This window comes from Rhamphochromis sp. 'chilingali' (genome assembly GCF_963969265.1).
Source record: "Rhamphochromis sp. 'chilingali' genome assembly, chromosome: 11".
In the NCBI taxonomy this organism is placed as follows: Eukaryota; Metazoa; Chordata; class Actinopteri; order Cichliformes; family Cichlidae; genus Rhamphochromis; species Rhamphochromis sp. 'chilingali'.
In genome coordinates, this window is record NC_137938.1 from 13,819,398 (window position 1) to 13,844,784 (window position 25,387).

At 40.9% G+C, this 25,387-nt stretch overlaps 1 protein-coding gene across 5 annotated transcripts in view; it reads right to left on the minus strand.

Annotated features, from left to right (window-relative positions):
- Nucleotides 1-25,387, minus strand: part of ulk4 (unc-51 like kinase 4) — a 108,528-nt gene that overhangs the window by 13,121 nt on the left and 70,020 nt on the right. For 3 of the 5 annotated variants that reach the window (XM_080896417.1, XM_080896418.1, XM_080896416.1), the window contains 5 exons: nucleotides 23,365-23,413; nucleotides 21,604-21,709; nucleotides 13,563-13,729; nucleotides 11,641-11,742; nucleotides 8,743-8,937 (listed from right to left, as the gene is read on the minus strand). In XM_080896417.1, coding sequence (XP_080752543.1) covers nucleotides 8,743-8,937; nucleotides 11,641-11,742; nucleotides 13,563-13,729; nucleotides 21,604-21,709; nucleotides 23,365-23,413 — 619 coding nt within the window. Of the gene's footprint in view, nucleotides 1-8,742; nucleotides 8,938-11,640; nucleotides 11,743-13,562; nucleotides 13,730-21,603; nucleotides 21,710-23,364; nucleotides 23,414-25,387 lie in introns of those variants that run through there. The other 2 variants (XM_080896419.1, XR_013973384.1) reach the window with 2 other exon arrangements.

Below are 25,387 nucleotides of genomic sequence, written 5' to 3' on the forward strand. Positions count from 1 at the left end.
CCCTGACGAAAAGTGGGCTACTGGAACAAGAAGGCATCGGTGGGCAAGAGACGAAAACAGGGCGTTGTTGGAATGCTACTACGCAAGTAACCCCGGCGGAAGGGGCTACATGAATAGGATGAGGGACCTATGGATTCTTCGATACCCAACATCCACAATGACGGCGAAACAACTAGTAGCTCAGTGTTCCAACATTCGAAAGAAGGGACTGCTCTCACAGCTAGAGATTGACGAGGTACAACACAAATGCTACGGCAAGGAGGAGTCAGGACGCCAGGTCAGGGGGGAGATATCATCACCCCCACCCGAGATTGGGTACATAGCCCCAATAGGATAGGAGAAGGATCGTTGAGTGCGAGAGGAACTTACCTGAAAAATAGGATCATGGCCAAGCTTGAAACCTGGATCCCCCATAGCCGGTTACCAAGATTACGTGAAGTACCCTCAGAAGGTCTGCTAGATGATGTTAATGCAGCACTACGGACAATACCTACAACCACGATTACCGACACTAACAAGCTGATCTACAATACGGCAGCAGTGATCAGTGAGATGCTTGGCTACAAGTTGAACAGCCACAAGGGGCAGTACCCTCCATGGAGAAGGAGGCTAGAGGGCAAGATCAAAGTAGCACGGAGGGAGGTTAGCCAACTAACGGAGGTGCAGAAAGGTGCGACAAAGAAGGTGCATAAGAAATACAGCAAGCTGTGCATACCTGAGGCCTTGGAAACTGCCAAGCAAAGACTCACAGCCTTGGCCAGCCGCTTGAGGAGGTACACCAGAGAGATAGAAGGCAGGAGAATAAACCAGCTGTCCTCCACAGAACCAGCAAAGGTGTACTCTCAGTGGCAAGGGAACAATAATAATAAGAGAACAGCACCACCAAGGCTGGAGACGGAGCAATACTGGAAGAGCATATGGGAGAAGGACGCAACCCATAACGGCAATGACTCAGTGGCTCTGAGGGCAGACCACAGCGACCTCCCTGAACAGGGTCCAGTAACCATCACAGTGGCAGATATCCAAGAAAGGGTCTCCAGTATGAAGAGTTGGACAGCACCAGGACCCGACATGGTTCTCGCCTACTGGCTAAAGAAGCTGACTGCACTCCACGAGCGTCTGGCAGCACAAATGAACCAGCTGCTAGTTAACGAGAGACACCCGGAATGGCTAACCGAAGGTCGGATGGTCCTGATCCCCAAGGACCCCAAGAAGGGACCGGTCCCCTCCAACTACCAACCAATAACCTGCCTCAGTACTACATGGAAGCTCCTGTCAGGCATCATGTCAGCTAAGATGAACAGGCACATGGGTCAATACATGAGCGAGACACAGAAAGGAATTGGCAAGAATACCAGAGGCGCAAAACACCAGCTACTGGTAGACAGAACAGTCAGCCGAGACTGCAAGACCAGACTGACCAACCTGTGCACTGCCTGGATTGATTACAAGAAGGCCTATGACTCAATGCCCCACAGCTGGATACTGGAATGCCTAGAATTGTACAAGATCAATGGGACCCTAAGAGCCTTCATCAGGAACTCAATGGGGATGTGACGTACAACACTAGAGGCCAACTCCAAGCCCATAGCACAAGTCACCAAGGAGATGCTCTGTCCCCACTGCTGTTCTGCATAGGCCTGAACCCCCTCAGTGAGATCATTAACAAGACTGGCTACGGATACCGACTACGGAACGGAGCAGTTGTCAGCCACCTCCTGTACATGGATGACATCAAGCTGTATGCCAAGAGTGAACGAGACATCGATTCACTGATCCACACTACCAGGCTATACAGCAATGACATTGGAATGTCGTTCGGACTGGAGAAGTGTAGTCGGATGGTAACAAAGAGAGGGAAGGTAGTCAGAACTGAGGGGATTGAACTACCAGATGGCAACATTGCAGACATAGAGGACAGTTACAAGTACCTGGGGATCCCGCAGGCGAATGGGAACCATGAAGAGGCCGCTAGAAAAGCTGCAACCACAAAGTACCTGCAGAGGGTCAGGCAAGTCCTGAGGAGTCAGCTGAATGGTAAGAACAAGATCTGGGCCATCAACACGTACGCCCTGCCCGTGATCAGGTACCCTGCTGGGGTAATAGGCTGGCCAAAGGAGGAGATAGAAGCCACTGACATAAAGACAAGAAAGCTCCTTACCATGCATGGAGGGTTTCACCCCAAGTCCAGCACCCTGAGGCTGTACGCTAAGCGGAAGGAAGGGGGCCGGGGACTGGTGAGTGTCAGCACCACAGTCCAGGATGAGACAACGAACATCCAAGAATACATTGGGAAGATGGCCCCAACTGACCGAGTGCTCAGTGAATACCTCAGGCAGCAGAAACCCAAGAAAGAGAAGGGAGACGAGGAACCATCATGGAAGGACAGGCCCCTGCACGGTATGTACCACCGGCAGATAGAGGAGGTGGCTGATATCCAGAAATCCTACCAGTGGCTGGACAAAGCTGGACTGAAAGACAGCACAGAGGCACTAATCATGGCAGCACAAGAACAAGCTCTGAGTACAAGATCCATAGAGGCTGGGGTCTATCACACCAGGCAAGACCCCAGGTGCAGGCTGTGTAAAGATGCCCCAGAGACAATCCAGCACATAACAGCAGGGTGCAAGATGCTAGCAGGCAAGGCATACATGGAACGCCATAACCAAGTGGCCGGCATAGTGTACAGGAACATCTGTGCCGAGTATAACCTGGAAGTCCCGAGGTCAAAATGGGAGATGCCCCCAAGGGTGGTGGAGAATGACCGAGCTAAGATCCTGTGGGACTTCCAGATACAGACGGACAAAATGGTGGTGGCTAACCAACCGGACATAGTAGTGGTAGACAAACAGAAGAAGACGGCCGTAGTGATCGATGTAGCGGTTCCGAATGACAGCAATATCAGGAAGAAGGAACATGAGAAGCTGGAGAAATACCAAGGGCTCAGAGAAGAGCTCGAGAGGATGTGGAGGGTGAAGGTAACGGTGGTCCCCGTGGTAATCGGAGCACTAGGTGCGGTGACTCCCAAGCTAGGCGAGTGGCTCCAGCAGATCCCGGGAATAACATCGGAGATCTCTGTCTAGAAGAGCGCAGTCCTGGGAACAGCTAAGATACTGCGCAGGACCCTCAAGCTCCCAGGCCTCTGGTAGAGGACCTGAGCTTGAAGGATAAACCACCCGCAGGGGCGTGCTGGGTGTTTTTTATATATACATACATATATATGCCTTTGCTCCAAAGCATCCAACTCCTTGAGATGAACTTCATTTTCCTCAAGGCTGTAATTGAAGTGACATTAAAGAATGAATGTTCTTTGGATCATTGGAAATTTCATCATTGCATTTTGTTTTAATGTCCTATTGTAAGGTTTCTATGAACTTCAATGATTTAAGAAGAGTGGGTTCGTTTAAGTCCACACATGCATATGAATGTATGGATGACGCCAGGAATAGTATCTATGCTTAGAGCTGAAGCTGGTGGGATCCTAATGGATCACAGAAACAAATAAGTGACTTGATTTGTCTAAAGCCATATTTAAAACAGAACTGTGGCTGCATTCTTCATAGGACCACTCTTCTTATTGGTATTAATATTACTCATAATTCTACTGATGTATAAATCTATTTAATTATTCTGCTACAGTACATTAAACTAGGTTAAAGCATCAGCTTACAAGCATATCTCTTTTTTCCCCTCACTGAATTCTCAGACTACATTATTTATCTCTGCTCTTTGTCTTTCCTCTGTTTTTACTCCTGTCCTGACATGTCTCTTCACACCATGTCTAGGCTCCTCACCCTCCCAGGAACACCTGGACCCCAGGCTTGTGTGAGGGTGTGTTCACTGATCACACAGAATAGTTCTCGCCGTTTTAACACAAAGCTAGGTTAAGGTCTGATTTCATACTGCTGAAAAAGTTTGTGTTACAAAAACGGTATTGTAAGAATAAAAAATGCCTCGGCGTATGTCTCTTCAGATGTTTAATGTGTGAGTGCATATGTGCCTGTCTATTTGTTGGATGCGTTTTCTCTGATCTCCAGTGACATCATCACCTGTGTCTCTGTGGCGGCACAGCATGCTCGTTGCTAAGAAACGGGGTTAGGAGGAGACAAAGAGGGGGCTGCGGTGGGGCACATGATGCTAGAAACTGGACAGTCTGACAGGAATATGGAGACAGGAGGGAACTCCCTCTAATGTCAACTGTTTCTATGTTTCTTCTCTTTTTCTCTTTTGAAAAACAGAAGAAAAAAATTCAACTTCTCATGGTAAAGTTACTTCTTCAACAGGAAGTTGTCTTTCTGAATATTAACAAAAAGGATCCCAACAAATTCTTTCTTCTGAGAGGCATTAGCAGGTGGGGGGATTGACTGAATTTTTTATCTGGAGGAAGCTTGAAGTGAAAAGCTGTAAGTGAAACTGTGAATTGCACTTCATGTTTTCACAAACACATAGTTTTGAATTTCCCATCATGATTAGGGGCTATTTATGTGTGCATGGAAACCACACGTAAACATACCTACTTACCAAACCTTCATCCTTGCTTTCCAGATGCCCCCACCCCCCACCTCCTTATCCTCCATGTGTCTCCATCTCTAGCCAACCAACCCTAACTCAATAATACTGATCTTAAAGTGATTTGAGAGGCGTTCAAGGCAGACAGCAGAGGACAGGCAGACGTGTGGCCTTTCAGAAAGACAGCAGGGCTGTCTCAACAGTCAGTTCAAACAAGGAAAAACGTACCTGAGATCAGACAGAGGAAGAAAGAGAGACATGCACAGATATAGACACTGCTGTGATCTGTATGTGTGTGCGTTTGAGTAAGAGTCTAGTGAGGAATGATTTTTTTGTTTTACAGTTATTTTAAATACTCAGGTCTAAAAATGCAGAGCTTCTAACCTAAAAAAATCTCGAGAATTATCTTGGAGTCAAAAGCAAGGCTTGAAACATAACTCACAAAACTTTTCCCATCTGCTTAGTAATTCTCTGGCACTGATGACAGGGGAAATTATCTTGATGAAATCAATCCTAAAGGTAAAGGAAATCCCACAAAGTTTTCCCACTGAAAATAGGTCATGATGAAATCATCAGCTTCCAAGGAAATTCTAATGGGTGTCGAACTAAGCTGGAAACAAACAGGGACTAAAAGATAAATAAAGGTTCATGTTTTTGGCTTGAGCACCGTAAAAGGTTACAATAATTGGACATAATGTGCTTTGACATTTTTGAGACTGTGTGCTGAGACATTTCAGCCTCTGGAGGTGAGAGAGGACAAAGCTTCAGGACACAAGTGAAAAAACAGGACAATGTCAACCACGGCTTACATATCCATATGCAAATATCCAAATATCAGATCAGTGAACGTTATAGCTGCTGAAAAAGTTAAATTACAGTTAAGTTGATTAAAAGAGGTTTTGTGTGAACTGAGTTTGTTAAAGATATTTTTCATATCAGGGACTGAACATGATAAACTGAGAGGCCAGAGGAAGACCAATAACTCTGAGAAATTATATTATTTTAAAAAGATAATAAATGCCTATTATTTTCAAAAACGTATTGTTTTAAATCTAATTAGCATTTTGTTTTTCTGTAGGTCTTTGCAAGTTGTTACTCAAATATGAAAGACAGACAAGTTGAAAATTGTAGTAAATCCAACATGATACATTCTTCATTTCCTCTCCCTTGTAGTTTCCAAGCTATTAGCAGGATCTTTGATAGAGATTATCAGAGCCCTGAAATCAATGAAAAATAATTAAAAAACTTTTTTCTGAAGGGCAGACACTTGTCTGAGGGTGTAAATGTGTGTTTGAAAGAGAATATGAGTCTTCTGTATAAAAGCATGTTGTGGGTGATGGATATGTTTTGATACATTTGAACTAACTGTCTATGATACATACAGTGCTTAACAGATTAATTAGACCACGTCCCAATGTAAGGTTTATGCTACAGCTGCTCTAAATGAACAGTAAGGATAATTACCAGTATCATGTTTTATGTTTTTGTAATGGTTAATCCACCAGTATGTCTACACTCTTTAATCAAAATGATATTTCTAATTTTAAAATATAATTATATGTATATTACAAATATGAATTGTTTTTAATTTACAGTTTTACAAATTAGAAAAACAATAATTAATCATATTATTATATTTTGATTAAAATGCCAAACAACAATTATTTACTTGGATACCTGAACAGAAAAATTAGTTTTAGTTGTTTAATGTCATGCTTTAATTTCTGACTGTTCAGAGAAGTCTAATGTACCGGCTCGATATTAGGTATAAAAATGCAGATCCAGTTCAGTTAACTCAGTAATTTTTAATCAAGTTTTTCACAGATTTCTTCTTTTGTGACAGGTGGTCTAATAATTTTGTTAAGCACTCTATAAAGAGAGAATGAGAGAGCGAGAGCGAGCGAGAGATAGCGAGCAAGAGAGAGGGAGAACTAGAACAAGCACTCAGAGAGAGAGAGCCAAACCTTTAAAAATGAAATCTTTTAAATTAACTGTTGTAATGAGTGAAATGACCAAATGCACGCAGAGGCTTTTTCTAAGCAAATAAATGAGTTCTGCTGCTCACTCCGTGCGGGATGCTGCTTGGTGACTCATCCACTAGCTACATATTCTCATTTGCTACATAGTTGAAAGTAACTGCTGTGATGTGTGTTTGTTGCCCAGGGTGGTGATCAGGACAGAGAAGACACACACAGATGTTACTTTGTTGACTAGCACGGGGAGTAATAAGGGAGTTTTCACATGAGGACAAATGTGGTGTGACAGACAGACAGAAAGAGGAAGAGATACGTCTAAGAGCTCGTGTGTGACAGTTTGTGTGTGTGGGTGGTTCAGGTGGCTAGAAATAATTAGTAAGAGGAATCAAAAATATACGAGTACACGCAAACACTGCCTCTCTCACACACACACACACACACACACACACACACACACACACACACACACACACACACACACACACACACGGTAGCTTCCAGGCACAGCCTTCAGTCAGATCATGTGATCTCAGGGTGACAGCTGACCTTGTATCCCACATGCAGAATCTCATGACCCTGCGGCCAAGCCAAAACATTACAAATGCATTTTACATAATTCATAGGGGTCTGCTGAACAATCAGCTATTTTTTCTAACTTCATGTTGATTTCCTAAAATTCATTTTTACTGGACCGACTCACCAACCCTGCCTCTTTTTTTAGCAGTAATCTCTAAAAAGACATGTATTCAGTAAATTAAATTAAATTAAATTCAGTGGGTTACATTCAGAGACCAGATTGATTAAATGGTAAATGGCCTGCATTTGTATAGCGCTTTTCTAGTCCATAGGACCCCAAAGCGCTTTACACTACATTCAGTCATTCACCCATTCACACACACATTCACACACTGGCAATGGCAAGCTACATTGTAGCCACAGCTGCCCTGGGGCGCACAAAAAATCCAATATCAACACACTTAACTTATTCTTAAGTATGGTTAAGTTTCGACAACTAGAACAACGCAATTAATGTCCAAATAACGCTGACATCATGGTTTAAAAATAACGATGGCAGTCAGTGATAGCCCTCAGCCTCCTAGTAGATACACCTAAGGTGTCAATTTGAAACTCCTACGTTGTTTCACATTCAGAAGATTTTCAGAACACTTGACCTCTGACCCCTGACCTCGAGTTCAAAGTCACTGAGATTCCAACTTGTCAGAGATTTTTAGTAGATGCACTTATGGTATCAATCTGAAAGTGCTCCATTACTTCGTTCTCAAGTTATTGCATTCACAAACTTGGGTGTCCACACCGTCCACCCACCTGGCAGGGTGAAGACAATAGGTGAGGTTGAACTGAGAAAGTAATCAAACCCGGGTTGCGGCTATGTCACATGAACCGTAAACTACTTGGCCACGAGGGCTGGCACTGGGCTTAAATCTTTTAACACAAAAACATTCAATGTGAACTCATTTGCTAGCAAAGCATGTAAGATGTCTACCAAATATCTAACTACTGCACAACTAACTGCCTTAGTCAGACAATATTTTACTGGCAGTTTAGTTAACATTTTAACAAGGTTTTAAATTCAAATGAATCAGTAGGTGGGCCAACATTTTCACTCAATTCACAGCATGTTCCTATTAATATTAAATTGTTTTAGACACATAAAATGTTGCTATTGTTTGTCAGGGTTAAGAAACTGTCGCCTTGTTAAATCCTGAATGCCAGCCGCAGCTGCTCAGTCCTTCCCACTGCTACCAGATTAAAATAATGTTTCTGTTTTGTCTGGGGAGCCTTAGCCTTACTAAATTTCAATGTGTTTTACTGCAGTACACTGTACTACAGGCTAGCTTTGGTCTGTAGTACAAATCATTCTGACTGTGAGACAAAATTGGACAGATACTTGAACAGAGTGAGAGGCAGATAGAAAACCAAAATTTTTTCCCTCTCTGCCTTGCTCTCTCTGTCAGTCTCGTTTGTAAGTACACGTTTTTTTCAGAACAGCAGCACAGTTGAACTGACTCTTGTGTTTGTATAATTTATACACATATATGTATGTGTCTATAATTCCAATATGTTAAATCTGCAGGGCGCTCAAATTACCAATATAGAACCAAGGTTCAACACAAATGGAACACAAAATATACGTCCAAAAAAATGTTCATGAGCTCTGATGAGCGTGTGTATGTGAAAATGTCAGTGTGTTCAGTTAAGCTTTTCAGATTGTCCGTCTGTGTGGATGTTTACTTACTAGTCGTTTAATAATTTTAAGAGCTGTACGTTGTGTTCGGGGCGTCTCAGTGTGCATGCGAGTGCGCAGCACATGCGAGAAGCTTTGTAAGCAGGAAGGCGACAGGCAGTCAGGACCCTCTCCACAGTAAAGTTGGACCAGCAGTGACAGACAATGAACAGACTCCTCCCAGATTTCCTGGTTCTCAGCAGACAGCTGCATGGACAGATAATCAGTGAATACATGCAGAGATTAAAGTATAAGAGAACATGTTTCTATTTTGGATACTCAGGTTCTGCATCAAGTTTTTTACTATGTGTACTGGATCTTAAACTCTGTAGAATCAGTAATGGCACCCAGGTACCTTTTGAATCCAAGTAAAATTGGCAGTCAACAAAACATAAAAGTATCCTGTCTACAGCCTCTAATTAGGAATAAAGCTGTCCTTCCAGGTATTGGCATTAGTATATTTGATGATTGGCGTTCTAAAAATATAAGATTTATTTGCGATCTGTTTGAAAGGGGTAGTTTTATGGCCTTTAATCAAATTCAAATTAAATATAATTTACCACAGAAACACTTCTTTGGGTTCCTGCAAGTAAGGCATTTTGTAAATTCCCTTAAATTTCCAGCCAATCAACCTGTTTTGAATCCTATTGAAAGCTTTCTTCTTAAATTTAATGAGGAAATAATCACAAAAAAGAAATTTATCGCTCTTTGTTATGGGAAATTATTGTCTTTGAATTTTGTAACCACTGATAAGGCCAGGGTTTGGTGGGAAACCGACCTCGAAGTTCAGCTTAGTGCAGAAGCATGGTCCAAAACTTTTAGATCTGCCAAGAAATTGTTTTCCTGTAACAGACTCCAGGAAAGCCATTACAGAATCTTACATAGACTGCAGCGTACGCCAGAGTTTCTAAATAAAATTCATCACTCAGATTTCTCCATTTTGTGTAAAGTGCAATACGGATATGGCATATGGCAATGTCCTTTAATTACTAGATTTTGGAAAAGTATTGCTATAGAGCTTCGCTCAATCTTTCACCAGACGATCCCACTGAACCCTGTGCTGTTCGTTCTGGGTCTATCTATAGAAGGCCTTTCTCTGTCTTCTGTACAGATGCTTTTGTTAGGTACATTTAGCGAGGCAATGTGTACTGTTTCAATGGATTCAGAGACAGCCCCCCACTGTTACACAATGGTACAGAGACATGTTCAAGGTGCTGCCAATGGAGCGCCTTAGTGCCATCATAAAGGGCAATTGTGATGCATTCTGTAGGATATGGCGGCCTTTGCTTGATCACCAACCTCGTGACCTTGCTGTGCTATTACATAAAGGGGGATCACATTTTGTTTTTAAACACAATAATTAATGTCTGTATTTTTTTTCTCTCCCCCACTTTTTTCCTTTTTTCTTTCCCTTGACTTCAAATGTGAAACACTGTACATATTTTGACCCAGACATGTACATCTGTAACTCATGTACCTGTATTTGTTTTTTTTTCTTCTCTTTTTCTTATTTGTATTTGTTGTGCTGATTTGTTGCTGTTTGTGTTGTTCCAAAAAAATCAATAAATCATTGTTAAAAAAAAAAGTATCCTGTCTGTATCCTCTGTCATTGTCAGTTTGAAAGTACAACAACAACCAAAAGATACTAAATGGGAGAATACACAATGAGACTAATAACAATGTGGCCAGAGTCCAAGGAGAATTTCATACCTTTACTTCTCAATTTTACATTTGATTCCAATCTATCCATCTATCTATCTATAGATATATGCAAAGGCTGGGGGTGTGTCAGCTGCTCGATCAGCCTACTTTTCCAAACAACACTCGATGTGTCAAGTGTAGTGTCTGTTTCCATCCCTGGAGACTTCTTTTTTTTTTTTTAAAATCCCCCACAGTCTCCTCCTCTTTCATCTCTCTGGCGTAGACTTCCCAGAAGTGTGCTGCCTCATAGTACCCTCTCTTTTTGGCCTAAGTACCGAGTACTCATATAATAATGTACTAATGACTACTAAATACTCAGGGGCAAGAACATCAACATGTTGATGAGCATTCCAGCTGGTGCGATCTCATTGCAAGGCGCCATATCGTTAATCACAATTTTATTTGTGTTTAGTGTCAGTGGGTATGGATGTTTGACTGGCTGCAGAGATAACAAAAGGCCAACACTGTTGCAATGCTTATCTTTCTGTTTTTAGACTTCATCAGGTTCTGTGTTAGTACCAGCAGACACTGCACATGCCTGGGATTAATAACTGTAATAACTGCAAACCAATTACTTCAGTAAACGTAGACAATCATCAGTTTTAAATAGACACACAATATTCACGAAGCACACAGCTTTTCTAATTGAAGGAATTAGATGGTCCATGCACACATTTTCAACTGTCCAGTTAACTCCTACAATAACAAAGAAACACATACAGTGTGGTGCAGTGAGATATTTCTCTAGAAATATTTAGTCAAGATGCAGATGCAGCTGATTATTTTGCTGATCTTAATGGATTTATTTGGAGACCTAGTGTATAACTAAAGAATAACCTACTTTGAGCTGTAAAGGTCACTAATGTTTTGGTTACTGGCACTTTTATCTAATTCAGGTAGCATAATAGAGATGGACATGTGTTAACACTGGAACCCAGGGCTGGTTGGCCTGGATACAAGCAGGAAGCTGCTTTAGCCCAGGTGATATGTGCCCTATCCACCTGAGCATCAGCTCTGCACAACATAGTGCATTTAAAAAACATACATTTTTTAAATGCACTATGTACAAGAACACAATATTTGCCACTGTATCCAGCATATATTTACATGTATATAAACATGCAAACAGAAACAACCATAAAAAATATATATGCATACAACACATTTACATGCGCAGACATGCACAGGATCTGTGAGTGTTGGTCTCACCATGTGAATGAGGTGTGTGCTGAGTTGGCTCAGGGGTCTGTTGGCTCGGAGCAGCTTCTCTGCTGCCTCCGTCTCTGCTGCTGGACAAGATAGCCTCTGGCTCTATACACACGTGCAAAGACGCGCACATACACACACACACACACACACATTAAATCATTTATAGAGATTTGACAGTCAATAACGATGGATCCAGGGACCTGCCAAGACTTATTCTGACAAACTGAGACATACACAGAAAGACACCCTGATAGATGAAGACAGGGAATTGTTTTTTTTCTACATATTATGTTATTCTAAACCTTCTTTAAGTTCTCAGGATAACATAAGCTGAACATTTTTTTGCCACAAAGTTATTTTTGCATCTCATTCTTAAGGCATCATCTCTTTTGCCCCTCATTATTAGCACCTCTGTGACTTACTTTGGCTTATTTTACTTTACTTCCTGCCTGTAGTGGAACTTCAGGCCAATTAGTGATGGGCTAATAACAGCACATATTTTGTCTCTTTCCCAAAGTCTCTGCTACGCTTGTCCTATTTTTTCCTTCTGTAGTGTACTGTATATAATCTCTGACATGCTCCCTCTTGACCAACTGAGTAATATTTTGAGAAAAACGGTCTAGTCACGTCCTTTCTCCTTATCAGACCTTATTACCCAAATAAATTTGGTTTGGGCTGAAGTTTTCTTTTTAATGAGCTTTGCATTTCTCACAGAATTGATTTCCGCTGCAGATTCTGCTTGTTGCCTTTTCCATCTCAGTCTCTCCTATCTCTCCACCCATCCTTCTCTTTTTTCTGTCCTCTCTTTCACCCAGTCTTTCACCCTGCCTTCACTTTAGTCCCCCCACCCCCTGTCCGGGCATTAATATGTATGTGCTGGGCTGGGGTGCACACTATGGGGAGATGGGGGCTGATGTGTGTGTGCCAATCCGAGAGTGTGAGTGTGTGCGCGTGGATGTGTATGTAGTGAGGCAAGCTAAGGACAAAGCCAGCGGTGATAATGAGGCCGCAGGGACATAGCCAGACAGGCCCCTCTGTGCATGCTTGTGTGTGTGTGTGTGTGTGTGTGTGTGTGTGTGTGTGTGTGTGTGTGTGTGTGTGCGCGCGTCCCAGGGATTCAGGACTTCATACCCTTTCTCCTGAGTCCACAACTTCAATATTGCAGTTGCTTAAACCTGCTAGCTTTCACTGTATACTTCAAGGGGCACACACACTCAAACACACACAGACACATGCCTTCAGGGACGTGATACAAGGGCAACATTTTGAGGAAGTACACTTTGTGATTCTGTTGGTGAATCTGCACTCACCAAAGATGAAGTTGGCAAAAAGTGGTGAATCGCTGTAGGACATACATGAGCCTAAAATGACCAATTTCACAAGATGAAGCCAAAAAAACCTAACAAATAACAATAATTTAGTATTATTTTCTAAATTAAGGCTTGTGGCTCTTTAAGGATGTCTTTGCAAGGACCGTTGAGCGTTTTGAAAGTGTGTGATACTGAAATTATGCCTGGATTCCTTAATATTTAGTTTTCTTTAAGTTTCTTTTAGGGGAATGGGCCCATAAAAATATCAAAAAACACACTTGATTTAAATTTGAATGATCTCCCTTTCATGATCTCCTTCTCTGGTATGCTCACACAGTTTCTAGTTTGGCTGCTATTTCAGTTAAACTCCTGTTATTTCCTCTTGCACTTGCACCTCTGCAGTGTGCGCACTGGATCTCTTCCGGTGTGACTCTTTAACTGAAAACTGCTGGGTTGTAGGTGGAGAACCAGCTCACATCACTAGCGATGATCTTTCAGACATGGCAGTTCTTGTTTGCTCTCTGTGCATCTTTGAGGACCATGATGAAATCACAAAGGGACATCAGTCAGCTGTAAAGTTTGTGTTCATCAGGTGTGTCTGAGTGTTCATACCTGCAGGGCAGAGCGGACAACAACTGATGTTTGCTTAAGGACGTTGTGAAGCAGTTCCAACAGAGCTTGTAGCACAACGTGGCCGACCTTCCTTCCAGCATGCTCCTCTCTATCTAGATGAGCAAGCGCAGCTTCTGAGAGGGTGCAAACCACCACCTCAATAAGCCCTGTGTATTCAAGAAAAGTGGAGAAGATTGTATCTGAACTATGATTTCTTAGTTTTCTTGGTAACTTGTATTTTTGCAGAGCTTTGCATATGCCCAGTGCATTCTGGGAACTTGTCAGCCTATATAAATTGTTAACCTATTAAGCCGTGAACATAAAAAATAAGGATAATAATGTAAGAGAACCTAATTAAGGACGGCTTTGTCACTTTAACTGCCAAAAATCGTTAACCAGTTTAATACAAATTGTATCAGTTAATATATTCTATATGTTATAATGATCTATATATTAGATGTTTGTCTTTTTGAGGCCCTGTGTTCACGATACATTTTATTAAACAAAGAGAAACAAAAAGCAATTCAGGCAATTCACGCACATTACCACAATTACATTATTACATTCACAAGAACATCTTTAAGTTCATGTGAACCAAAAATGTTTCTCTAGCTGGAAACAAATTAGACTATACCAATAAATATCTGTAACTTCAGGCTCTGATTCAGCTACAGAGCAGATTGATTGCCTATATGCAAGCTTAATTCAATTAACATTTTGTTATTACCAAGCTGCACATCAGAGGAAATTGTTTGAATACGACACTGAACTGTGCAGGGTTACAGTCCCTTAATGAGAAAGTACATAAGGGCAGCAGAGGCAACAAGGCAACTCACTACATACTCATCCAAAAACTCATTCTTATTGTTTTTGTCTGTTCTCTCACCTCACTCAGTCTCTCCCTACATAACTGTCCAATGTACAACATGAGGTTGTTACCTCTTGCAAAGCTATGAATAGCACCTACTAAAGTGCAAACCCATGTTATATCACTATTAAATTTAAAGTGACACAGAGGATAGTCACAGTGAAGACATGACACATGCAGTGCCCATAAATATAACAATACCTAGACAATCAATACACCCAGATTTGTCCTTCATTTCTACTTCTGTGCACAAAAACTTAGTTATATAACCATGTGTATTAAATCATAGTCTTCACTAGGGAAAATACACCCAGTTTTGTTTTCGTCTTCCAACAGATCTTTATTTAGACTGTGGATGTCGTGTGTTTATTTTTGAGAGTGAAAGTGCAACACTGCAGACACTAGAAAGCCATTAAGTTTGCCTGCTGTCAGCGAGATGTACTGTTACACTGTCAAACAATCTCATAATTAATTAGACAAGCTGCTCTACTTTTGACTGTTCAATCAAAAAAGACTTGTCCTGTTAATGCAACTTGACAACACAGTCCCACTTAGATAGTTTTTGTGTATTATGCTGCTGATACTTGCTGATTATTACTACTCACCAAGTGTGCTCTTTTTAAAAAAGACAGAAATTATTCCTTAATTACACTAAAATGACTTTAACAGAAGCTTTTTAAGGGTGGACAAAGGTGGAAAAGTTACAAAAGCATATGCAAAGGTATGCATCAGCTGGCACTGAAACAAGCTGTCTACAAACTGAGTAAATGGACAATCTGTAAATATCACACCAATACCGCAACTACTGACTGACAGTAAAACACCCGCAGAAAGCTTTACACCTTGCTAAATCTTTGTGTTGTGTGTCAATGAAAAACACTGACTAGGAATGGTGTTAATGGAAGGTCACAAAAGCTGTCCAACAATAAATAAATAAAGCAGCACATTTCCGGTTTGCTTGTGGGACAAATATTTCATGGACAGATGAGACAAAATTGGAACTTTCTGGCAAAAATCCACATAGCTATGTTTGGCCTCGGGGCCTGATGGAGGGACTGATTAATTCAAAATTGTATCTTGAACTTTTAAAAGCACAATTCAGGGCAACAGTTCATGACCTGAAGTTTAGGAGAGCCTGGGTGATACAAGAAGACACTGACCCAAATCACACTAGTAAATAAACAACAGAATGGATGAAAGAGAATGAAAATTCATGTTTTGGGATGGCCAAGTCAGAGTGCTGACCTTAAAAAGTGAGATGTTATGGCATGATGAGGAAAGAGCTGTTCATTGAAAACATCCTAGAAATATGGATAAACTAAAACAGTTTTGTAGGAGGAATGGTCCAAAACTTTCTCCACATTGTACAAGTCTAATGAGCCGCATCTGCCATTGATGCATATTTATAAAGCCTAAGTGTTTACAAATGGTTATGGTTTCATAGATTCCTCTTCTTTCCTGGGGGCCTTATGACATTTTACGTCAAGGTCAAGAGAAGGTGTTAAGAAAAACATATGGGATGCAATAGTTTGCATATTTAACCCTAACCCTTAAAGACAAACCTTCACCCCTACTTAACACTGCTTCTGCTATGGCTCGCTGCTTCTTGTCCATCCAACCAACCATGCTTCCACCATCGCCTGCCCTTCACTCCATCTGTTCAGCCCTTATCCTCAGTCATCCTGAGTCCTACAGCTGGCTCTTCCAAGCAACACATCTGTTCTTTGTTATAAAGTTATGTTCTTGTGTCAAAATTCACATTAAAATTAAACTGAGAAAAAAAGTAATGGTAGCACCTACAGTCTTCGTGCAGAGGCAACTTTAACACAATCCATTCTTTTTAGGGGCTCAAAAGTAATTGGACAAAGAACTGAAAATAAAATCTTTCACTAGTAAAACCATTAGTAAAATCAATCATTTCTAATACTTGTTTGAAAACCCAATGACAGCCTGAAGTCTTGAACTCATGGACATCACCAGCTGCTGGGTTTCCTCCTTTTCATTCTGGAAGAGGTTGTTCTTGGTTTCATCGGTCCAAAGGATGTTTTTCCAGACCTGTGCTGCCTTTTTTTGATTTTTTTTTTTTTGCAAATTGCAGTATACCCTTTCTATTCTTTAGGCTTATGAGTGGCTTGCATCTTGCAATGAACCCTCTGTATTTACTTTCATGCAGTCTTCTCTTTATTATAGACCTGGATATTGATATGCCTGCCTCCTGGAAAGTGTTGTTCACCTGGTTGGCTGTTGTGAAGGGCTCTCTTCACCACGGATAATGGTGGTTTTCTTCTGTTTCTGCAGCGTAAGGATCACTTGTTTCACCTGCTTTCCATGCAGGTGAAACAAGTGATCCTTGTTTCAACCACATATTGTCTGTTCACAGCAAAATCTTCCAAAATGCAAGCACCACACCTCAAATCAACTTCTTTTATCTGCTTAATTGGTAATGACATAATGAAGGAATTGCCCACACCTGCCCATGAAATTGCCTTTGAGTCAAAGCCATTTCATGGCCAATTACTTGTGGTCCTTTTAAAAAATGGGCGGCTGAAACTTCTAAACCCTTCCTCAAATTTAAATGAAGACAGCCTCAAATGAAAGCTCAGAGTCTACACCAGGGGTGCCCAATCCCGGTCCTCGAGAGCTACCGTCCTGCAGCTTTTAGATGCATCCTTGTTCCCACACACCCGAATCAAATGAATGGCTTGTTATCAGGCCTTTGCCAAACACGATGGCATGCTGAAGAGGTAATCAAACATTTGATTCAGCTGTGTTGGAGTAGGGATGCATCTAAAAGCTGCAGGATAGTAGCGCTCGAGGACTGGGATTGGGCAGCCCTGGTCTACACATTATGTCCACTTATATAACTTCTGTTAAGGTCATTATATAACCATAAATATGTTTCTGTAAACAGGTAGAAAAACAAAACGTGTCCAAATATATATATATGGACCTAACTATAAGACAATGTTTTTCTGCTTATAGAATGTGGTGTATAATAGTATAGTATACCACACAAACATCTATCGTATTTTCGGCACTAAAAGGCGCACTTAAAATCCTTTAATTTTCACAAAAATTGACAGTGCGCCTTATAATCCGGTGTGTGTTATGTATGAATTCTGGTTGTCCTTACTGGCCTCAAACCGATTTTATGTGGTACATGGCACTCAGAAATCTGTCAAAAAATGTTTTAGTACGTCTTTGGTAAGCTACGAAGCCGGACCGGTTGATGGATTGTCGGAGCATTATGGCTACCGTAGTCAGGAGCCTTGTGGAGTAATCTAGGTCCAAAACTCCGCCCACTTCAGGTCCAAAAAACTGCAGCATCACTGAGAGTTAAAAACTGTCTAAATTCTTTCATCTTTAATAAAATGATCAGTGTTGCTGCTTTATGAGGTGTAACAATTAAGTTTAATATCCAGGCATCCATGAAAACAGAATGTAATACATTTAATGGAGTTAGAAGTTAGCAGGAAGTTAGCTCGCTAGTTTCCACCGAAATATGATATACTATGTGACTTTTGTAGGGTTACTGAAGTTGGACTAGCTGGTATATAATGATGTGCTACCTGATTGCTAGCGACACAGCTATGTTAGCATAACAAACACAGTGAAGCTGCAGGATGAATGCTAATTTCTTCCACTTGATAAAAGTTAATGTGAAGGTTCCCGATGGTTGGGGACAAATGCAATCGCATGGCAGGATTCTGTAAACTTCAGTCAGGAGAACAACTAAGATAATCCATCCACAATACGAGGTTAGTCATTAATATACTGCAACAACAAGAGAATAGAGCAGCTGCGAGAAAATTCAACGTTAATGAATCACTGGTACGGAAGTGGAGGAAGCAAGAAGAATGAGTTGAGTAAAATTTGACTTATCTGACTGTTTTGTTTCACTGTTTTTGTTTTCACTTAGTGCGCCTTATACAGTACATCGAGATGGGCATGTAGAGAAGTGGGGCCAGGAACTTGCTCTGAATTCTAACAATTAAAATTAAAAATGTCAAAAATGTGTAAATGTAACTTTTTTAGTTTAAGTCCAGGTGAATATTACTCAAAAAAAAAGAAGAAAAAAGAAAGAAAGATGTACATATAATTAATAAATATTATTTTAGCTGACTTTAATTCTGTGTACCATAACTCTATGTGATATTTCCTATGATAACAGACCTTTGGACCACACAATGTTTATGCTTCCAAATCTTCCATGTCAAAGTTTCAAATATAACCTGCCCGATATGCCTTTTCTGCCTGAGTACCCCTAATGTTAATGTAAACTGACTTTAGGGAACCAACATATAGTTAATGATGTGTTATTTATGCCAGTTAGCTACCAAGTCTGTTGTCTAAATTTATAGCATAAACAGAAAAACCCATGCTTCTCAAGCCATTTTTTCCACCCAGCCAGATTATCTGATTTTATTGTTTTATTATTATTATTTAAGGTGGCTACCTACCCAAACGGTTGTTTTTCATTCTTTCTGATCTGTAGAGACATGCATGGTAATCTTTTCTATTTTTCTGGGTCTGTAGAGACTCTGAAGACATGTAACTTTATGCAAAGACAATGAAACAATGAAATACTGCACCCTTAATTAACAAAGACAGATTTTTATGGTATAAATTATGCTTGGGGGGCATTATTTTTGACTGGACACATATGGACACAGTGTGAACTATTAGAGAATGCATTTGGGAAATTATGCTGAAACCAATTTGAAACGGGAATTTATAAATGCAAATTGAAAGAAACTAGATAACATCGTTGCAGAAGAGGTTTTCTGAAATATCTCAGTTTCTTACAAGGGTCAAGAGAAATAATGAAAAATGAAGTGTGATGGATTTAACCTTGAGAGGCACCACAGTGACTGTCAAGAACTCTGAAGACAAACAGAGCCCCTGAGAAGCTCTTTAATTAATTAAAAGGATAAGCACACTTTAACTAACACTCGGCCCAGGACCAAACTCAAGGTTCACTCAGGGTGCAAACATTTCTGAACTGTTGGGCTGAATTTCTGAGCTTGACATGCTCTAGATGTGACCATTTCCTTATTAAATAACAGCCTGCATGCCAGTGTGCCTGCAAAATTGGTCTCAAATTTATTCTCGGCAGAGAAGCCCTAGGCTTTATATCCGTGTATGATCAGATTAGAGACTAAACTTTCTTCCTTAGTCTGCTGCATGTTTTCAAATTAAAGCCGATCATCCATTATCACCTAAAATATTTACTCTGTTTAGAAATCTCACACTAAGGCATCAAGTTATTCTTCCCTCTTGCATCCCAAAATCTCTTCTGCTATCAAACTGTCACTCATCTTAACCTCCAATTTTCTCCTCTAGCGTGTTATCCCTTGCTGTCTCCAACCCAGATTCAACACATTCTCGCTCTCTGTGTGTCCCATGCTTCCCTCTCTCACCTTCATGCTACCCTTTTTACCTCCTATTTTGCTTTTCTGCCTCCATCATTTTCCATCCCTTTTCTCTTTCATGCTTTTGTGCCATCTGCTTTTTTTCCTCCGTTGTTCTGTTCTTCCTCTCTATCTCTGTTTCTCTCCCTCTTTGCTTCCTCTGTCTTCATTCCCCAGGGGGTATTATCTCAGTCGGAGGCAAATCTGCCCAATTATAAACCTCATCTCCCCAACTCTCTCTCTCTTACGCACACAAATATGAGGTTTTCCTGCATTCACTGCTGCACACACACCCTCTTCTCACAGATACACAGAAGCAGAAGCACAAATACAGTTACACAGGCACAAAAAAACCACCTCACTATTTTTCTCTTCTTCACTGTCTATTTCACTGCCTCCTAACACACACACACACACACACACACACACACACACACACACACACACACACACACACACACACACACACACACACACACACACACACACACACACACACACAAGAACACCACCCTTCCCCTCCTCCCTCTGTCACACCTTAAAAACCCAATTATACACGCTTCCTCCCTTTTCCTCTTCTTTCCTTCTCTCCCTTTCCCTTCGTTCTTGCCATCACCACACTCATCTGGAGGGACCACAAGGAAAACAAGGGAGAAAGACGAGAAGGCAGAACAGGAGCCCAAAATAGAGGAGATGGGAGAGGGTAAAACTGGGAACAGACGCGAGGAAGGAAAGGAAATGAGGGGCCAAGATGTGAGCTGAGTAGATTGGAAAAGTGGCTGATAGCACGAGACAAAAAGGAGAGGAGGAGAGGAGGGAACAGAACAAGAGGAGAGGAGTGGAGATAGCGTTAATTGCCAGGCCAGTATTAGTGCTGGGTTGACAGATTCTTGTTGAGAGAGGTGCTGATTGGATGATAATGATGCTGACTTCAAGACTGCTGCATTGCTGACCCAATGGAAACAGAGGGAGAGGAGGAGTTAGTATGCAAGTATATAAAGATGGACAAAATGAAACAGAATGATGAGTGAATAAAAAAGAAAGAAAGAAATGAACACAGTCCTCAAATAGAAACTTGAGAAAATGTGTGTTATTGTGGTGTTGCAATCACACTGTTGAACTGTGGGTCCCGAAACATTTACACACACACACACACACACACACACACACACACACACACACACACACACACACACACACACACACACACACACACACACACACACACACACACACACACACACACACACAAATATTCTGGGCAGGCATCCACAGTGTACCAAAGCTTTGTGCCTCACTATTGCTTCCTCCTAATTAAAGTCCTAATCCCCAACTAACTCTTCATGGCCAGAATAGGCCTAAACTAGACTTCTGAACAATGTCCTCACACCAAGAGAACAAAAAACATGAATTTGACTTCTCCCTAAGGATCCCCTGGAATAACTTGCAATTGACAGGAAAATCTCAGATTATTCACAGTAGCTGAGAGACAAAAAGCATGGCCTCCGCCTCAGGCACACACAGCCAAGGTTGCTGACCTGAATAAGCATTACACTACAATGTGGTCGGGTATCAGGGATGTCAACAAGTAACATAACAATCACTAATGTGAGCAGAACAGATGCCTTTCGATGACTAAGTGTCCTTGATAATAGTACATGTGTTGCAACACAATGCAGGAAAATATAAGAAGAATTTAGTACCTTTTAAAGGAGAGAAAATCTAGATCTTTCTCTCCATGAGGAATTCAGACACACTCTACCTTGTTGATACAGTGGTTGCTGATCCTGGATTGTGCCCTCACTAAGATTGCAGAGCAAAACAACTGCGTTTTGGACTATCCCACTGATAACGTTACTTCTATTGGCCTAGAAAAACAGGAGACAGACACAGGATAAGTAAATTACAGGTTTGCTTATAACATTTCACAATTAACCCAAAACAGCTAATATCTAACATGGTTTTGTCATCATTTTGTTATTTATACTGCATATACTGTCTTGAGAACACAGTTAATTATTTAATAAAGTAGTGGATTGTTTTATTAAAAAAGGTGCCTTTATTTATTTGTTTTTAAAGACTGAAAGTGTAATCTTCACCTCCCTCTTACCCATCCTATTTACTCCTCTTACTTCATCTTTCTCCTCTTTTCAAAATATTCTCTCCTCCCTCCTACAGTAATTCACTTCTCCTTCCCCCTTCTGCCCCCACTTCACTATTTGATCCTCTCTGAGATACACCAGCTCTGCCTGCAGGGTTGGTGCACATCGGTGTGAACTGTGTACGTGGTGATTAGCCTGGCTAGTACTCATCATGTGCAATTGCCTGCGGCTGGAGACAATGACATCAGTTTGTGCTGAGGACAAACTGCCTGTCAGGAGCCACAAATGACAAAGCTAAACTATTTTGATCTTTAAAGACTAAAAAGCTATAAAAATACTGCACTGTACTGTACGTTCTCACTAAAAGCATAAAGCTGACAATGGACAGTGAGGAACGGCAAACCAAAGTTTAACTTGGACCTTGCACATGAAGGGATAAGTATCTGACTTGCATAAGCGGTGTAGCTGCACTGTGAACACTTTCAGCCAGGCAGGATTTGTTAAAGCATTTACTGCAAGCATTCCCCTCTGATCAGTCTTTTGCCACCTCAGGCACGGCTAACACCCCGTTCAGAGCCGTGGTCTAACCAGCATCCTGAGGTCCTTTCATGTCTGAAGCAGAACTACTACATCATTTAGACAAATACAATTAGGTGAGTTTCTCCATGACAAGTGTGATCACCAGCGACAGGTGTAATCAATCTACATCAGAGAGTTTCAGGGAGTATAAATCAATTCAAATGTGAGCAATATAGACGGCACTAATGGATCCAGACATGACTGGTTCAGGCAGGAGTAAACAATCAGGAGACGAGTTAATCAGGCTGTTGGACAGCAGTGTTTAAAATTCTGTATCAGCTAGCTGGGGCTGGACAGGCAGCCATGCAGAACAGAGTTATTGAGTGTGCGCGTTTGTGTGAGTGCATGTGTTTGTGTGAAGCATAAATTAGAGCTGGTTTGGTTGTACTGTGTTGGTGGGTGCATTAAATTGTTCGCATGCAAAAAGGGTCAGGTGAAATGGTTTACTGGAAACACTGTTATGGCTCACTGAGAACAGACGAGTGCCATGTGTTTGCGTGCAAGCCCTTGTACATGATCTTAATAGCAGAGTTCATCTTTCCACTCTATTAGCCGTTCCTCCTCTCTGCTGCTGACCTGCCAGTCAATTACACCAGCCCTCTAATAGGTCAACATTATTCAGACTAATTTACATAAACATTTGAGGGTTAGATGGAAGGAGAGACCAAAAAGAAGGAAACAGACATAATAGACTGAATATAAACAGAATAGAAATGCTACAATAATACAAACTTTGATGAGCTTATTTTAAAACTGCACTGAATTTACTGACCAGTTTGACTGGTAAAGTAATTTAGATACTGCCTTGAAGACTAAATGATGAAACATGACTGCTTTCTTACCATAATGAGCTGAAAGACCATTGGTAGGATCCTACTACATTTGATCAACCTGAAAAGGAGAAGAAAAAGAGAATATACACTTTAGGTAGCAGCAGAAAAATCAGGGCAAGGAATTAATTTAATTTTTTAGATGTGCTGTTCAGGCATGCTGTTTGCACACACACACACACACACGCAGATAAAAGTGGCTATTTCATCTTCATTAAGGGTGGAGTTCTGGTACAATGACTTCCGTCTAGTACCAGTGGAATTGCGAGAAGAAAAAGAGAAGAAGCGATGTGAGCAGATGAAGTAAAAGCAGGTGAGAGACAAGAGGGAAGGACATGGAAAAAGGTGATGAGAGTTTAAAGCAAGATAAGGTTAGAAAAGATTACATTTTGCAAAGTGGAGGAAAAAGAGGGAAGATTAGAGAAGAGGTGTGAGGTGGAGGAGGTGGAGGAACAAACGAATGAGAGGAAAATGGAAAATAAAAAGGAGTAATGTGGATAAATCCACACTGAAAAGCTTGGGGGGAAGGCAAGAGACAGAAGAAGAAAGATGGAGGGAGGGAGGGAGATGGATGTTTATATTAACAATGACATTCTGTCTACTTCTTGATTGATCTTCTTTAAACCTCAATCAGTTACTGAGTGGGCGGAGTGTCTACATATATGCACGCACATTTTGTTTATGGGTCTTTGTGAATTAGTAAGCAAGAAAGCATTCAGGCAGTAATGTGAATAAAACTAGCAAAAATCAGACAGGTGTTGATATTCTGACGGTAACAAAGCCTGCCCACTGATTTATAAATCTGTCCATGTTCTAACTATGATTTATAGGTTCTCCAGCAGGATCATTCAACCTATGGAAATGTGGATTTAAACTTAAAAAACTGCCCTTTTTTTAAAATTAGCAAACAAAATGTTCCACTTCATTACAAATATGGGACAGCATTTTATTGGTGTGCTGCTTCTAGAAAGTGAAAACAATGGCTCATTAACCTGGAGGCATTTTCATTAAAACAAACAAACAAACAAAGTCAGATGACTAAGTAAAAAGAACATCTGAACAGCAAAGAATACCAAATGATCATCTCAGGCTGTCCTCAGAGCTCAAGCGTCTTTTTTTTTCACCACTTACAGGTAATTTGTACTTATATACTGTCTTCTGTGAGTGTTTGTTCTTTTAGGTTTCCTTGTTCCATCAGATACTGATGTCCTCTCACCTACCTTGTATACAAAGAGCCAGAACAAAGCATGCATGTTTCATGATGATAACATATTCTCTACACCACTGCACGTACTTCCTGGGCATCATGTAACTATTGTTTAATAGTTAACTTTGTGGTTTTAGTTAGTAACATTAGATCCCTTCATGGTTACATTGTTAGATTTACTTTGGTGAATTGAGATATTCTGATGGATGCTGTCATCAGCACCACAAAAGTATAAGCACAGTGTAACTTTATCTTTAGTTGCAGTCACTCAATCTCCATAATCTTTACTGAAAACAATCACTGACTACAGGTGCAGGAAATGTGAATTTAAGGAACGTAATGAATTGCTGTTGTAGGTTCTCTTTACCTGCCATGGTGATGTATTTTAATGTACAGTTCAACCTTTTAGACATGTGTGTGTGTGTGTGTGTGTGTGTGTGTGTGTGTGTGTGTGTGTGTGTGTGTGTGCGCATTTGTTATTGTTTGGGTCTGATTGTTTGCTTGTAGATGTGATGGATGGCCTCCTATTAGAGAGGTGATAGGCTCAGAGATGAAAGGACAGGCCAGGCCTGCACAACATGATAAACTGGACCACCTTTAAACTACCAGCCATTCATCAGGACACAGGGCGCAACAGCATACAATGAACAGGGTTCAACAGACAACCTATAATAAGAAAACACAGATGAGACAATGCTGCACTGCATCATCATCACATCACACATTCACTCAACAGCTGTTTCATTAGAGGTAATGCAATAAATACCACAGTATGCGCTTATTAACCTCAGCTCTACTCTAGTTTTATATACTTTATGTCAGCTACAC